Source organism: Theropithecus gelada, chromosome 9 (assembly GCF_003255815.1).
Source record: "Theropithecus gelada isolate Dixy chromosome 9, Tgel_1.0, whole genome shotgun sequence".
Taxonomy (NCBI): Eukaryota; Metazoa; Chordata; class Mammalia; order Primates; family Cercopithecidae; genus Theropithecus; species Theropithecus gelada.
The window spans coordinates 37111192-37128363 of NC_037677.1; the positions used below are offsets into that span (position 1 = coordinate 37111192).

At 47.1% G+C, this 17172-nt stretch overlaps 1 protein-coding gene across 2 annotated transcripts in view; it reads right to left on the reverse strand.

The window, feature by feature from the left end:
* CAMK1D (calcium/calmodulin dependent protein kinase ID) overlaps positions 1 to 17172 on the reverse strand; it is a 490031-nt gene that overhangs the window by 265889 nt on the left and 206970 nt on the right. For both annotated transcript variants that reach the window (XM_025397235.1, XM_025397236.1), the window contains exon 2: positions 12896 to 13027. In XM_025397235.1, coding sequence (XP_025253020.1) covers positions 12896 to 13027 — 132 coding nt within the window. The remainder of the gene's footprint in view (positions 1 to 12895; positions 13028 to 17172) is intronic.

A 17172-nucleotide genomic window follows, 5' to 3' on the forward strand; every position in this document is an offset into this window, starting at 1 on the left:
TCAAACGACTTGCCCAAGGTCAAGTAGCTTCTAAGAGCAGGAGTCTGATGCAAACTTAGACGAGCTGATTTTCATGACTTCACCACACCATATCCTGCCTTTCTATTAGCTGAGAAGTCACAGTTACGGATTTATTCTTTCACCATTAATGAACACCTCCGACGTAGAGTGGGCTATTGCCTGTATCAAGGAGAAGTGGCCCCTTTCTTCACAAGAGAACACAGAGACAGCAGATGGGTCAAATCATAGTGGAAAGAGACACACAGACCTGGGTAACTTCCTCTCCGCACATTACTAGTTATGTGGCCCCTAAAAATGTCTTAAATAAGTCCAAGTTCCTTATCTGTGAAATGTCAATCATAATATCCACTTTACAGGTTTATGGTGACGATTAAATAAAACAATGCTTGTAGAAGTCACTAGTTTCTAAATCATGACACAGGAAGAAGGCTGTTTTTAAAAGCCTTGAAGGTACATTTACTAAAAGAAGCAAAAGTACATTTTGTTCTTCAATAAAAAGATATAAAAAACTGAGATGTGGCCAGGCGCGGTGGCTCATGCCTATAATTCCAGCACTTTGGGAGGCCAAGGCGGGTGGATCACCTGAGGTCAGGAGTTCAAAACCGGTCTGGCCAACATGGTGAAACCCTGTCTCTACTAAAAGTACAAAAACTAGCCAGGCCTGGTGGCAGGCACCTGTAAACCCAGCTACTTGGGAGGCTGAGGCAGGAGAATCACTTGAAGCTGGGAGCCAAGAGGTTGAAATGAGCCAAGATTGCGCCACTGCACTCCAACCTGAGCGACAGGGTGAGACTCCATCTCAAACTAAAAAAAAAAAAAAATTAAAAACACCTGAGATGTATGTATGTATTTATTCATTTTCAGAGACAGGGTCTTGCTCTATCACCCAGGCTGATGTGCAGTGGCACAGTCAGAGCTCACTAAAGCCTCAAACTCCTGGACTCAAGGGATCCTCCTTCCTCAGTCTCCTGAGTAGCTGGGACTACAGGCACATGCCACCACACCAGGCTAATTTTCTTTGATTTTTCGTAGAGACAGGGTCTTGCTATATTGTCCAGGCTGGTCTTAAACTCCTTGCCTCAAATGGTTCTTCTATCTCAGCCTCCCAAAGTTTTGGGACTACAGGCATGAGACACTGTGGTTGGCCTCCAAGACATGTTTACAATGTGTGTATCTGCATATTTATCTACACACCTACATATAGTACACTTACGTGTGTGTATACTTAGTTCATCAGTTCTACAGCTGTCAATAAGAACCAAAAACACCACATCTATTACGGCACTGTATTTCTTAAAAGATAGCCTTGTATGTGTTTGTATCCCAAGTGATACCTCCTACTTATCCATATCATATAGTCAAAACTATTTTTTAAATATTCATAAAAGAAAAAATGCAAATAGCTAAAAAATGGATATTAATCCATTTACCAAATTCTATCCAACTATTACTTTAGAAAAAATTTCTTCCCCCAAACCTGCCTTCAGACCAATCATCAGAGCCTCAGACCTCAATTTTAAGCTTTGAGAAAAAGAGTTATATAGCTTTAAAACAGTAAACAACTCTTCAAACTACTCAAACGATAGCCCTGGACTTCACATATGTGAAATGAAATTTGTTAATCAAATTACATATAATTTAAAATACACAGTAAGTCATAAATAAAGCTTCACTAAAATAATTCATTTGCCATATGAATCATGCCAAAACCACATAGAAGACAGAATGGACGCAACCTAAAGCTTAACAGCAAAAAAAAAAGAAGAATCTTTGGTGTCTATTTCTTTTTCTATATCTGCCATCCTAGTCTATCTCAGGCCTACTCGCATTTAATCTTTCATTAGTGTGGTTCTCCAATGTAAGCTATTCTGACTTTTTAAAAATATTAGCCTATGAGAGAAACAGAGACATCTATATAGATAGATCTACATATCTAGATAGGTATCTAGATAGATTGCTCTTGAAATCATTTAAGTGGAATTTGTATAAATCATTAGCTAAATAAGTTTACAGAAGAAAGGGAAAACATCTGCCAAGATATATTATTCGAGGAATTTAAGCCACCAAGTAATCCACATATGAGCTGAACTCCCATGTAAATATCCAGATGAGATGACAGAGATGGCACAAGGAAATAAACATGCAAAGATGCAACATTGGTTTTAAAAGTGTGATAAAACACATTGTTTCTTCAACTACTCTAAATATCTACAGAGTAATATACATAGTACACAAGGTGGCAGGAGAGGTCAGACTAGATTTAAGTATACTCTGTTGCCATAAAAGAATTCTCTCTCTCTCTCTCTCTCTCTCTCAAACCTTCCACCTTTCTGGAATGCCCCATATTGATTGAGGAACCTGTCATTCACTTGGTCAATGTAACGGATAATTTTATGTGTCAACTTGACCGGCCTAAAGGATATCCAGACAGCCAGTAAAAGAGTATTTCTGGTATGTCTGTGAGGGAATTTCTGGAAGAGATTAGCATCTGAATCAGCCGACTGAGTAAAAAGATTATCCTCACCCGTGTAAGCGGGTATGTTCAAATCCACCGAGAGCCAGAATAGAACAAAGAGGCCGAGGAAGAATCAATTTGTTCTTCTTCCTTTTTTTTCTTTTTTTCTTTTTTTTCAGAGACAGTCTTACTCTGTTGCCCAGACTGGAGTGCAGTGGTATGATCACGGCTCACTGCAGCCTCGATTCCTGGACTCAAGTGATCCTCCCACCTCAGCCTCCCAGGTAGCTGCGGCTACAGGCGCATGCCACTACACCTGGTTTTTCTCTCTCCTGGAGCCAGGACATCCATCTCCTGCCCTTGGAGGTCGGCTTCCCTGGTTCCCAGGTCTTTGGCCTTGGACCAAATCATTGCTTTCCTGGGCCTCCAGTTTGCAGATGGCAGACTGTGGAACTTCTCAGCCTCCAGAATGACAGGAGCCAATCCCTCACAATAAATCTTTCTATATATCTATATATATCCTATTGCTTCTGTTTCTTTGGAGGACTAATACAGTCACCAAAGCCAGAGAGAACTGGAAGTCAGCATAGATTCCTCCCTTCCACCAAACCTTCTTTGCCTAAGCAGCACCCAGTCCCAGGGTTTCTAACCTCCTTAATTTTACCTGAGTTCCCCTAATCCTTGCCTCCATTCCCACCATGTTGCCTTTAGTTCAGGGCTAGATTCAGGAAGTCCACAGTCTAGAGCAGCAGAGATCCCGCGGCACAGTCAGGAGCGATAGAAGCAAACCTTGGTGCCGTGGAATCTCAGAGGGAAGGACCCGTCCAGACAGGAAATCAAGGGACGTGTCCCAAAGCAGGTGTGTGTCAAACTGCAGCAGGAAGGATGCGGGGCGGGGGGCAGTGGGGAGAGGCAATTATCTGCTCTTTTCAGGACAACTCAACTGAAACATGGGGTGAAGGGTGGGAAGATGAAAACTAAAGAGGTAGATCACAAAGTGGGGGGCTCGTTTGCAAAAGAGTTTGGATCCTATCAAGCAGGGGACTTTTTGGAATTAAGGTAGTGAGGGTGATTATCAGACATGCATTTAAATACTCATTTGCACAGTGCTGTGGGAGAAGGAACTAAAGAAAGGGAAACTGCCATGCTTTGAGCATGTCCTCCAACACTTCATGTGTTGAAAACGTAAATCCTCAATCCAGCAGTGCTGGGAATTGTTTCGGTCATGAGGCATCTGCCGTCATGAAGGAGTGAATGCAGCTCTCATGGGACTAGGTTAGCACTAACAAGAGCAGGTTGTTATAAGGCGGGGTGTTCTCTTTGCCTCCCCTCTCTTGGCACACACTCACTTGCCCTTCTGCTTTTCTGCCATATGCCATAAAGCAGCACAAAATCCTCACCAGAGGCAGCCGCCCGATGTTGGACTTCTCAGCCTGCAGAACTGTGAGCTAAAGAACTCTGTTTCCTTTGTAAATTACCTAGTATCAAAGTATTATGTTATGCAACAGAAAATGGAATAAGACACTAACCTCCACAAGAGCCACACTTAGTGCACTATTTGGGAAGTAGAAACCCTAGGCAGGAAGAGGCCCCAGAGATACGTGGACCCTGGAGAAATAACTAACATGCCTACTCAAAATAGGCTCAATTCCTTGTTTTGTAGTATGGGATATGGCCGGTTGTATTTTCCTTCAATTCAGGGAGTACTATAAGCAATGTCTAAGAAATTCACAGAAATGCATTGATTCTGGATCTCACATCAAATGTAAAACGTCCTTGATTTTTGCAACGGACAAAACACCATGAGAAAGTCACTAGAAGGACCAAATATATTATCTCTTGGCTAGAAAGTGGCACTAGCATTAGACCACTTCTATTTCCTCTTACAGACATGCACAGTTACGATGAAATAAATAACGATCACCAAACGGTGATCAGAAACAAAGGTGAGTTTACTGCCAACCAGGCAGGGGAAGCCTCCGGACTTAGAAGGAAGCTCAGCATGGCTCCCAGGATAAGAAAGCATAGGTATGGAGCAAAAAGGAGGGAGTACACTAAATAAAGCAGGATTCTGAACTGCTACGGAAGAGCCATCATTATGGAAGACCTGTCAATGTCAACTCTTCTCAATCATTAATGGCTTTCACAGAGCCTGGTTTTCACAGGTCCGGGGTGCATTGTTTAAGATTCCAGAAAGCCTTAGCTCATTCAGCAGACAGGCTCACATATGCATGCCCACAGCTTGGCAAGATTTTGGCTTTAACCACACACAGCACCACCACCACCACCACCATCACTAAATAACTTACTGCATCCCCCAAAGCCTGTTTTACGGGGATTGCCTGGTTTTATCTGAAATCAAAGTAACGGCCTGGCATGGTGGCTTAGGCCTGTAATCCCAGCACTTTGGGAGGCCAAGGAAGGCGGATCACAAGGTCAGGAGCTCAAGACCATCCTGGCTAACACGGTGAAACCCTGTCTCTACTAACAAAATACAAAACAATTAGCTGGACGTGGTGGTGGGAACCTGCAGACTCAGCTACTCCGGAGGCTGAGGCAGGAGAATGGCATGAACCCGGGAGGCGGAGCTTACAGTGAGCCAAGATCGCGCCACTCTACTCCAGCCTGGGCGACAGAGCGAGACTCCGTCTCAAAAGAAAAAAAAAAAAGAAGAAGAAGAAATCAAGGTCACTTTCAATACGGTTTCCCAAGGTATCCAAGAGTCTAGAATCCTAAGATATACACCTGCCTCCCTATGTGTCACCATAAGCAAGGCTTTCAACCATTACTTTTCACATTTCCTGCTTGTGTCCTCCATTCCAATGCAAGCTTTCCAGAGAGGAACTCTCTGTCTTTTAGAACATCGCCTTCTAAGCAGGTCAGATTGATCCTTAAAAAGCTGTATTGGTGCCTGAGAAATTCAAGTACTAGCTTTACCAGCTTAGCCATTTTCAGTCACTGGAAAAGTGGTTATCTTCAGCCCCAATCAATGGATTTCTTTTCTTTTTTTTTTTTTTTGAGATGGAGTTTCCCTCTTGTCGCCCAGGCTGGAGTGCAGTGGTGCGATCTTGGCTCACTGCAACTTCTGACTCCTGCGTTCAAGCGATTCTCCTGTCAGCCTCCCGAGTAGCTGGGATTACAGGTGCCCACCACCATGCCCGGCTAATTTTTGTATTTTTAGTAGAGACGGGGTTTCACCACATTGGCCAGGCTGGTCTCGAACTCCTGACCTCAAGTGATCCGCCCGCCTTGGCCTCCCAAAGTGCTGGGATTACAGGCATGATGCACCGCGCCTGGCCCCCAATCAATGAATTTCTATTCAAGTGTCAGTTTCTCTAACACACACAGACTGGCACTTGGCAGTGATTTAAACAAGTGAACAGGGCCAGCCTCCCTTCAGAACAAAGCCACAGGAGCAGGGGCAGGCTAGATTTCCAGAGTTCATCAATGTCAAAGCCTTTCTCCGGAGGCTGTTCCTTAATCCCAAAGCAGTTGTTTTCTTTGGTTGCAGAAGCTGCCCTCCCTCTGGTCCACACTGAGAGGAAGGTGTCTGCCTTAAGGTAACTGGAGGAGGAGGCTCTGCCTTTCCCACGACAGAGGTGCCAACTCACTCTCCTGCCACACATCCTGCCATCCATCCTGACATTGACCCCAGGGATTTCAGGGATTCCAGCCCAGCATCCTGGGCTTTGGCACCTGCTGCCTTTAGCAGTCCTGACCCTCTTCTGATGTGCCTGGCACCACAGTGTGCTGGCTCGACCACACCCTACCCCAGCCTCTCAAGGCATGGCACTGCCACGACTGCCCATACTTCTTCAGCCACCTTTGAGAAGTGAGGTTCTCACTCCTGAGCCCAGTCAGTGGCTGGTGCCTGCTCCTCAACGATGGGATGATGGACTCAAGTCAATTCACCAATCTCATAACAAAACTAGGCTCTTCCAAGGCAGCACATCTGAGTTTGCTCCTCTCAATGAAGCCTCTGCCCTGAAGGAAACATTGCCTGGCATGTGTTTCTGCCTGTGGACACATCTGGACACATCCGCCCACACCCCTGGTCATCACACAGAGCAGCCCCACCCTAGCAGGTGAAATCAGGGGGCAAGGGCTGGAGAGGGGTGGCTCTGACATCGCACTGATTATGTGTTGGGATCAGTGGGTGGGGTTTGGGGGAGATGCTTTTTCAATTTTCCAGCACCTGCCATTACCTCCACTTCTGACTCAATTGGTCTTGGATGGGGCCTGGGCATCAGTATAATTTTTTTTCTTCTTTTTTCTTTTTTTTTAAGAGATGGTGTCTCAGTCTGTCACCCAAACTGGAGTACAGCCTCAAACTTCTGGGCTCAAGCAATCCTCCCACCTCAGCCTCCAGAGTAGCCGGGACTACTGGCAACCACCACACCGGACTAGTTTTTAAATTTTTTTTGTAGAGACATAGTCTCACTATGTTGCCCAGGCTGGTCTCGAACTCCTGGCCTCAGACAATCCTCCTGCCTCAGCCTCCTAAAATGCTGCAATTACAAGCACGAGCCACTCACTGTGCCCGACCCATCAGTATGATCTTAAGAGCTTCCTAGGTGATTTTAAAGTGCAGCCAGGTCTCAGAAACACTGACTGGGAGAGAAAGAGGCAGAGACCATCATCTGAGACTCCCCAGTGTACCCAGATAGACGAAAGCATGCCAATTCAAATCAGTTCCAGCCAGGGTCTCTTCCCCAAGGCAAGACAATCTCTGCAGTCTACAAAGAAGCCATCAGAACAGCATGTTGAATTCTGGTGCCATGTTTCATTCAGACAGTATCCCTTCCACCAAACTGAGCCTGAGTTTTCCCAACTATTAGTAAATGGGCTGCTCTAGACATAGCTGTTTTGCTTCTCTCAGCCCCCACTTTCCAATCTATGCATGCCCCTCTCTCTTCATCGCTCATTTAAATGCAGACTGTTGATATATTTGCCTTTCTACTCCTGCAAAAGTACTTTAAGTGCTGCCTTGAAATTATTATTATTATTATTATTATTTTTTTGAGACGGAGTTTTGCTCTTGTTGCCCAGGCTGCAGTGCAATGGCGCAATCTCGGCTCACTGCGACCTCCACCTCCTGGGTTCAAGCAATTCTCCTGCCTCAGCCTCCCGAGTAGCTGGGATTACAGATGTGTGCCACCACATTCAGCTAATTTTTGTAGTTTGAATAGAGATGGGGTTTCACCACGTTGGCCGGGCTGGTCTCAAGCTCTTGACCTCAAGTGATCCATCCACAGCAGCCTCCCAAAGTGCCGGTTTACAGGTGTGAGCCACTGCACCAGTCAAGTTTTGAAATTAGATTTGGGCAGTGCCTGCCCACGAAATAAATAATGCCACAGAAATCATAAACTCTGTAATCTAGCCCAAGGAGAATAACACCAATGATGTTCTATTCCATACTGCATACAATACTCTGTTGTGGGATCACAGCTAACCGTTCTGTCTGGAGCAGCTTGTGCTGAATTTTCTAGATGCAGCCGCTGATGCCAGAGCGAGGCTGCAGGTCCTCACAGCTGCATAGCAACAGCCTACCTCCATGTTTATCTGAATGTTTCCCTCTGAGTTTCGTTGAGTATCTGCTGATCAAGTAGAAAATTCATTTTGGAACAATTTCCAGAGCAAGTACAAAGACATCCTTAAGGACATGTTAGCTACATTACTTCAGTCCAGTGAAATAAATAAATTTCTCAGCCTACAACAAGCTCAGCATAAAGAGGGGACAGGCAGTCTTTTCAATGTGCCGGCTTAGCAGTTCCCCCGTGGTCCAGCAGCTAGGATTCAAATGGGCCTACTTCCAAGGAAAATAGTGTGGAAATAAACAAATGGCCAGGAAACAAACACAAACAGTGTGGAAATAAACAAATGGTCAGGAAATAAGCAAAAGTAGTGTGGAAATCAACAAAGACGGTGGAATTTAAGGCAGTCTATTTGGGATCCCGTCTACAATGACTTAGTCATGAAAATCATCAAAAGACTTTTTTCTGTTTTCTTTTTTCTTTTTTCGAGATGGAGTCTCGCTCTGTCGCCCAGGCTGGAGTGCAGTGGTACGATCTGGGCTCACAGCAAGCTCTGCCTCCCAGGTTCACACCATTCTCCTGCCTCAGTCTCCTGAGTAGCTGGGCCTACAGGCGCTCGCCACCACACCCGGCTAATTTTTTTTTGTATTTTTAGTAGAGACGGGGTTTCACCGTATTAGCCAGGATGATCTTGATCTCCTGACCTCGTGATCCACCTGCCTCGGCCTCCCAAAGTGCTAGGATTACAGGCATGAGCCACCGTGCCTGGCCAGGACTTTTTTCTTATATGCTGTGTCTGCAAAACTTTACGATTCAGCAAGCCCAGATCACAGTTGAGTTCCAGACCTGGACAGTTAACTGGACCTCTCTACCGGGACATCTCCACAGCCCCCAAGTTCAGCATGTCTAGATCAGGACTCTCCACTTGCCCTCCTGCTCTGGTATTTCTGATCTCAGTGAATGGGGTCATCACTCACCCAGGCATCCATGTCAGAAACCTGGCAGCCCTCCTGGAATCCTCCTTCTCCCTCCCTGCTCTCCCCATTCCTTCCAAATTCCTGAGTCCTACAGATTCCACTGCGTTCACACCCTCATACCTGTTTCTTCCATCCCAAGTCCAGAGCTTCTGCATTCATGTGTTATGTCTTCATTTCTCCACCAGATTCTTCCAATGGCCTCCTCACTATTCTCCCTACATACATTGAGTCCTGGCCCCCCAGTCCATTCTTCTCAGTCCTGCCACAATAATCTCCAAAAATTAATCTGGATCATGTTGCTCCTTTCATTAAAACCCTCCAATGGTTCCCCAGGGTCTAGAGGATGAAGTTCAAAGTGGGTACACAAGGTCCTCCAATCCCACTTCTCCAACCTTAATGTCTCCAGGCCTCCCCCTGAACCCTTTGCCCTGGACAGCTCCCTGGCACATCAGCCTTTCTGTCTCCTATCTCCTGACCTCTGTCTGGGCTGCCACTTCTGGATGGAATGTCCCTCTGCGTTTCCGACCCTCAAAACCATGCCCATTGTCTGGGCCCTCCTCCTCCGTGAACCCTCTCCTCCCATCCCACCCCAAAGGAAGAAGAGGGCACCCTCCAGGCCCTGGCCACGCTCCTACGCAGCATCTGCAATGCCACCGCACGTACTTAGTGACAAAACTATGAGCTCCCAGAGGGCAAGGAGAGCACCTTATCTTTTACACTCAGCGCCCACCAGTGCTGCCTGCTGCACAGTGAGAATTTAACAAATATTTGTTAAATGAATGAATGTCTCCATGACAACATTCTGAGTGGTTTCAAACTATTTTCTTTCTAGCTCATTGACTTTGCTTTCAGCTGCTCGTGATGTGGATCTGCCTCTTATTCCACATGTAAATCATTTGCAGAGGACCAAAAAAAAAAAAAGTCAGTGCGGGAGATATTATAGATCACCTTCTTATCCCTGGAGAAATCACTTCTTTGTTCTTGACTCCTGAAAGAGGGGCCAGGTTTCTAGGCACTCCAGCAGTGGATACTGAGAAACTATCACAACAAGTTATTCCAGCCCTCCAGCCCTCCTCGGTTTTTCAATGCCCTCTCCCTGGAAGTGATTATTTGAGTGAGGCACAGGGTGAGGACAATTAAAGCAGACCATCCACAGCATTAACAGGACTGGCTTATAAAGCCTACATCCATGGCGTCTGCTCATGCAAATGAAAAATAACGCTAAAAAAATGAAACTGACTTCCTCCGCTTTTGGACTTCTCAGCCCTAAAGGAGTCACACAAAAATACAGTCACCATTCTCAATCCATCAGCAGACAGCTCCTGTGCCCAACGTAAAACCTTTGGAAGGCTCTGGGCCCACCCAGAATTCCATCTACAGTGTCAAATATCTGTAATATGCCTGCAACTTAATGTCACCAGCAAACAACTTCTTCTCCAAGTACTGATTTCATATTGGAAAATGAGCAATTTAAATAAAGGTCTCATTAACATCATGTTTTCCTGCTAGATGCTAATGTACTTAATTTGTTTTCCCAGATTCTCTTCCATACAATCATTTCCTGCAATCCTCCTCAGGACAACCTGAAACTCATTGGGTTCCTAATAGACAATCCAGAGCACCTAGAAACAGTCCAACTACCAAACAAATAAGCAAACCCCTTAGACTACAATGTTATAGAGACCTGTTGGTTCTCAAACACTTATCACGCATGCTGTAGCTTCTTCTGGGAGGTTCACAAAGGTCAGAAGACTACAGATCGACTGTCCTGGTCCTCTCAGCACTGCTGGGTTTGTACAAATAATGGCCCATTATTTGTTCGGTGGACACTGCTGGTCCCAGTAAGAGAGGAGTGGGCAAGATGTTTATTCAGAAAGAATGTGAGGAGCGTGATATTTTGTGTTGAGGCCCTAGAAGACTTGTCCTCATTCTGCTTTGCTTATCGGTACAGAGATTCTTGCTATGTGCTGATTCCAAACCCCAAAAATTTCAAGGATATTTCGAACATCCTTTATTCATAGCAACTCTTACATATTTCCATAGCACACTGCTCAGACACACTCCAAACATGTAAAATCAGGTACTACATAAGGGCTTATTCCCCCAAACCTTTTGAGATTACAGGGCAATGGCTTAATCATGACAGTGTGGGGAATGGTGTGGACACCACACCCATGAAAGAACATCGTTGGGGTGGCTCCAGACACATCAGAATGGTTCTGGGAGCCAGGCGCCATGGCTGATGCCTGTAATCCCAGCAATCTGGGAGGACACATCAGAATGGTTCTGGGAGCCAGGCGCCATGGCTGATGCCTGTAATCCCAGCAATCTGGGAGGCTGCAGTGGGAGGACCGCTTGAGGCCAGGAGTTCAAGACCAGCCTGAGCAACACAGTGAGCCCTCCATCTCTAAAACAAACAAACAAAAAAGTTTTTTAATTAGCCAGGCATGATAGCATGTGCCTACAGTCCCAGCTACTCAGGAGCCAGAGGTGGGAAAATCACTTGAGCCCAGGAGTTGAGGTTGCAGTGAGCCAAGATTATGTATGCCACTGCACTCCAGATGGGGCAACAGAGCAAGATCCTGCCTGGAAAAAACAAGAAAAAAATGAATGGTTCTATGTGTGCCATTATATAAGAGGGGACTTTCTTATATTTTTGCTCCCCGTGGGTAATAGAAACAAATGAAAATCTTGGCCAGGCAGAGTGGCTCATGCCTGTTATCTCAGCACTTTGGAAGGCTGAGGCAGGCAGATCACCTGAGGTCAGGAGTTCAAGACCAGCCTGGCCAACATGGTGAAACCTTGTCTCTACAAAAATACAAAAATTAGCTGGGCATGATGGCAGATGCCTGTAATCCCAGCTACTTGGGAGGCTGAGGTGGGAGAATCACTTGAACCCAGGAGGTAGAAGTTGCAGTGAGCCAAGATTGCACCATTGTACTCCATCCTGGGCAACAGAGTGAGACTCTGTCAACAAGTACGGAAGGAGGGAGGGAGGGAGGGAGGGAAGGGAGGAACGAAGGGAGGGAGGGAAGGGAAGGGAGAAGGAAAGGAAAGGAGAGGAGAGGAGAGGAGAGGAGAGGAGAGGAGAGGAGAGAGGGAGGGAAAGTAAGGAAATAAAGAAAAATCTATTTTATTTCCATTACACACAAAACTCAAAATAAAACTCAGTGAAGAGGTAAGCACTGAAACAGTGAACTCCATGCAGCCTGCTGGGTGCCAGGTGCCACGTCTGCGGCAGAGAGTGGGAGAAACCATCGGAGCGTGTGGAAGTACCACTGGCCGGGTTGGTATTCCAGGCTCTGCCACCCTGGAGCTGCAAGGCTTTGGACACATGACTGTATTTTATGAGCTTCATCACCTTATCATAAATAAAACAGTAACAACAACAACAACAACAGTACTCATAGCAGTGGCAACAGCACAGACCTTTACTGAGCACTTACTACGTGGTGAGTGCCGCAGTGAGCCCTTCACAAAAACGTAGTAAGCAGCATCTCACCAAATCCCTACAACACCCTGCCAAGGAGATGCCAGTAACTCCATTTTACAGAGGAGACTCAGGGCTCCGTAGCCGGCCCACAGTCACTCGGATATCGTGAGTGGCAGGGTCTCAAGCAAGTCTGCCTGACAGCTGTGCTCTCTGGAATTGAGAACTACTTCCAGCCATGGCCGTGAATGTTATAAGACACGAGAGATCTATGGGAAAAGTGCTTTGAAAGTTGGTTATCATTTGCAGAGTCCTCTGGGGGCCCCTCTGCCTCCGAGGAAAGTCGGCTTCCGGGGCAGGCATCCTGCAGGACACAGGGGCCAGGAGGTGGGGAAGGGAGGAGGGGAGGTGTTGGGGAGGAGAGGAGGGAGGAGGGGAGGAGGGGAGAAAGGGAGGAGGGCTGCCCTCCAGCACTTACTTTCTCAGGACAGCTATCTCATTCTCTATGCTGCTTTCCTTGCCCTTCAGCGCCTTCTTAGGGATACACTTCACGGCAAAGAGCTTGCCAGTTGCCTTCTCTTCAGCTAAAACCACTTCCGAAAAGGCCCCGCTGTGAAGAAAGAGGGAAAAAAAAGAACACTTAGATGCAGGAGTCTGGTTTTGCAATAGCTCTATTCACCCCACCACCAAAGTTTGAGTAAACAATAACGACGGCTTAATTGTAAGCATTACTGTTACTTTTATCCACCATGGCTCCTTGCCAAACATCTTTGTGCAAACAAATACACAGGGGCGGCCAGGCACAGTGGCTCACGCCTGTAATCCCAGCACTTTGGGGGGCTGAGGCAGGCGGATCACCTGAGGTCAGGAGTTCAAGACCAGTTTGGCCAACATGGTGAAATCCCATCTCTACTAACAATACAAAAAATTAGCCAGGCGGGGTGGCACACACCTGTCATCTCAGCTACTTGGGAGGCTGAGGCAGGAGAATCGCTTGAACTCAGGAGGCAGAGGTTGCAGTGAGCCGAGATCGTGCCACTGCACTCTAGCCTGGGCCACAGAGCAAGACTCTGTCTCAAAAAATAATAATAATAATAATAATAATAATAATTTTTTTAAAAAAGAAGTACAAGGGCAAGCATGCTTTCCTGCAAAGGGACATGTGGATGTGGAGGTCAACATGGTGAGGCCACCTCCCGGTACCACCTGCTGCACAGCACAGTGGCGTCACTTTGGAGCCCACAAGAGGTTTCTTCTACAGAAAAGGACTGGATCCTTCTGCCGGTGTCAGCTCTCCGCACCTCCACACAGACCAGAAAGTCACACTAAAACCCCCAGGTCTTCACAGGCTTTTTCATCTAGAGGAAATTTCAGAGCGCTCTGCAAACACTGGACTCCTTCTCCCAGCTGGGTAAGGATATGACGTGGTGTGAGCAGTGTTGTAGGTGGTCCAGACACAGGGTCATTAATTGGTCTGAGGGTACAAGTGGTCACCAAGCAGCCTGAATCCTTTTTAAACCAAAGAAACTAACAAACAAGGGCCATGGACTGGGGAAGACTGTCCTGCCTGAAAATACACATTTCACTCTGCAACGGCAGAGCAACAAACTAAAACCAGGACATCTGGGGCTGGAGAGCCCATTTCTCTGGAGGAGCCCCTTGTGATCAGGGAGCCCCAGAGCCAGCACCCCAGGACCACCTCCTTTACTGACGGCAAGCAAGCCCTACATGCAGAACTCCACTAATAACCCTGGCATGGAACAGGCTCCTCCGTCATCCCCAGATCCTCCAGATCCCAGCTCTGTGCACAGGTAAGTACCAGAGCCCACCGAGTCGTTCTCTGTCCCGAGACTTTCAACTCCTGCTTCAAGAAACCAACGTTACTGTGTCCAGAGAAACCACTAGAAGCCCCAGTGTTATGGCAATGCCGGGGCTTCAGGCATTACCTTCTTCAGTCCAATGGTCCCCAACCTTTTTGGCATCAGGGACCAGCTTCATGGAAACCAATTTTTCCATGGACCCGGGAGAGGAGGGTGGTTTGGGGATGACTCAAGTGCATTACATTTCTTGTGCACTTTATTTCATTTTTTTGAGATGGAGTCTGGCTCTATTGCCCAGGCTGGAATACAGTGGCACAATCTTGGCTCACTGCAACCTCTGCCTCCCAGGTTCAAGTGATTCTCCTGCTTCAGCTTCCTAAGGAGCTAGGATTACAGGTGTCCACCACCACTCCTGGCTAATTTTTGTATTTTTAGTAGAGATGGGGTTTCACCATGTTGCCCAGGCTGCTCTCGAAGTCCCGACCTCAAGTGACTCACTCGCCTCGAACTCCCAAAGTGCTGGGATTATAGGTGTGAACCACCATGCCCAGCCATTTTATTTCTATTATTATTACACACGAATGTATAATGAAATAATTCTACAACTTGCCATAATGCAGAATCCGTGGGAGCCCTGAGCTTGTTTTCCTGTAACTAGACGGTCCCATCTGGGGGTGATGGGAGACAGTGACAGATCATCAGGCATTAGATTCTCATAAGGAGCGTGGAACCCAGATCCCTCGTGTGCACAGTTCACAACAGGGTTCGTGCTACTATAAGAATCCAATGCCGCTGCTGATCTGACAGGAGGCGGAGCTCAGGCGGTAACGAGAACAACAGGGAGTGGCTGTTAAGTACAGATGATGCTTTGCTTGCTTGCCCGCTGCTCACCTCTTGCTGGGCGGCAAAGTTCCTAACAGGCCACATACCCTACCGGTATTGGTCTGCGGCCTAGGCGTTGGGAACCCCTACTTTAGTCACCGTCAAAGGGATTCCTGAACAGAGGGAACACCCTTCCTCCTCCTCTCCTTGGCCTCCTGACAGCAATGCACACTCTGTCACAATCCAAGGGAAGGTAAATGCATGTTTAAAAATCCTTTCCAGTGAGAGGAATTCACTTCCACTCAGTGCAATTAACCTCAGGACAGCGTTCCCACCGGCCCATGAATGCTCATGAGAGAAGCCTGTCTATAGCTTCAAGGTCTGTTTGAAAACCAAATCCAAGGGGCAGAACATAGTCCTTCCACAAAATATCCCAGATGAAAAATATCAGAAGCAGGATCTTCTGCCCAAATCCACAAATTATTCATCTGTAAGATTCTCCCCTCAAAACACTACATCTCAGAAGCCAAACCTTCTAGAACCTGCCAGAACAATCATCATTAAATATAAACACATAAACCCACTACAGGTTTATCACAGAGGGATACACGGAGTCAGGCATTCCCAGTGACACCGGCCATGGCCAATGGCTTTTGTCCAGGAAACTCAAATCATAACAATTCCAGAGATGGCCCCTGAGCCCATGGCCCATCCCTCCTCACTCATCTCTAAGCCAGGGGGAGACAGGTGGCTGCACCTCACAGAGTTCTTAGGTGGGCCAAGACCCTGAATGAGGAGGTACGTGTTCCCCCTCACGACCCTCCGGAGGTACAACAAGAACTATGTTAGAGTATGAGAAAAATCACTGGGGAAAGACCAAGGTTCAAGCACCACGGGTTGTTTAATACCAGATACTTCATTCATTCATTCATTCAGAAAGTCAGTCAGTCAGTCAGTTTCCCTGTTGGCCACTTGAGTCCCTAATGCTGATGACACCCCAATGTTCCTGAGTTTGTTGGATTTACTAAGTCCATTTTCCAGAAGGTGGAAAAGCCCTTTGGCAGCAGTGACCACAGACAAGGGCTTGGGCTGGGAACGGCAATCAGGCCCCTCTCCTCCTGGGCTGCCCCTCGCTCCACTCTCCATCCGCGGGTGCTCCTTCCTCTACGGAATCCCTGTGATCAGAAATGACCACGGCCCACACAGAGGGGACACCCTGCTCAATCGGACCCTTGGGAGCCTATAAGAGAAGAGCATTTCCTTGCTTGGAGGAAACGGAGTGAGAAGTGAGGTTGCCGCAGGACTCAGCCCGAGGGACAAGAGATTGAGGAAGGGACCGAGGGGTCTCCTCAGAGCCAGCACTGCCACGGCAGGAAGCTCACAACACGGCGAGGCAGTAGTGCCCGTGGAGCTAGGGTTTTTCTGCCTTTGTCCCTAGTTAGGTGGGGATGGGCTATGTGGCCCCCTATGGGGAAGGCAGCACAAGGGCACAAAGGTACCTCAAGAGAGTCACATGCTAAACAGCCCAGGCTTGACACCACATGACCAAGGAGTCTCCATCAGAAGATCCTGAGTAGAGTCACGGAGCCAAGTTTCCAGTCCCATTCTCTGCGAATGCAAGTCAGCACGCAACTCCACGCCTAGGTCTATACCCAGAAGTGAAAGCGGGGAATGAACAGGGGCGTCGACAGCCACAGTCACAGCGGCATTATTCACAACAGCCACGAGGTAGCAACAACCCTTGCATCCACTGGGGGACAAATGGATAAAATCTGGTCTACACATGTAACAGTAAATAGACACAAAGAGCAATGGAATTCTGACCCATGCTGGAACACAGATGAACTCTGAGGACATTATGCTAAAGGAAATAAACCAGATACAAAAAGCCAAATATCGTATGATTCTACTTACAGGAAGTCATCAAATTCATAGAGGAAGAAAGTAGAACTGTGGTTGCTAGAGACTAGGGGGAGAAGGCAATGGGGAGTTCTGTTTAATGGGGACAGAGTTTCCGTTTGGGAAGATGAAAAGGATCTGGAGGCCAGGCACGGTGGCTCATGCCTGTAATCCCAGCACTTTGGGAGGCCAAGGCAGGCAGATCACTTGAGGT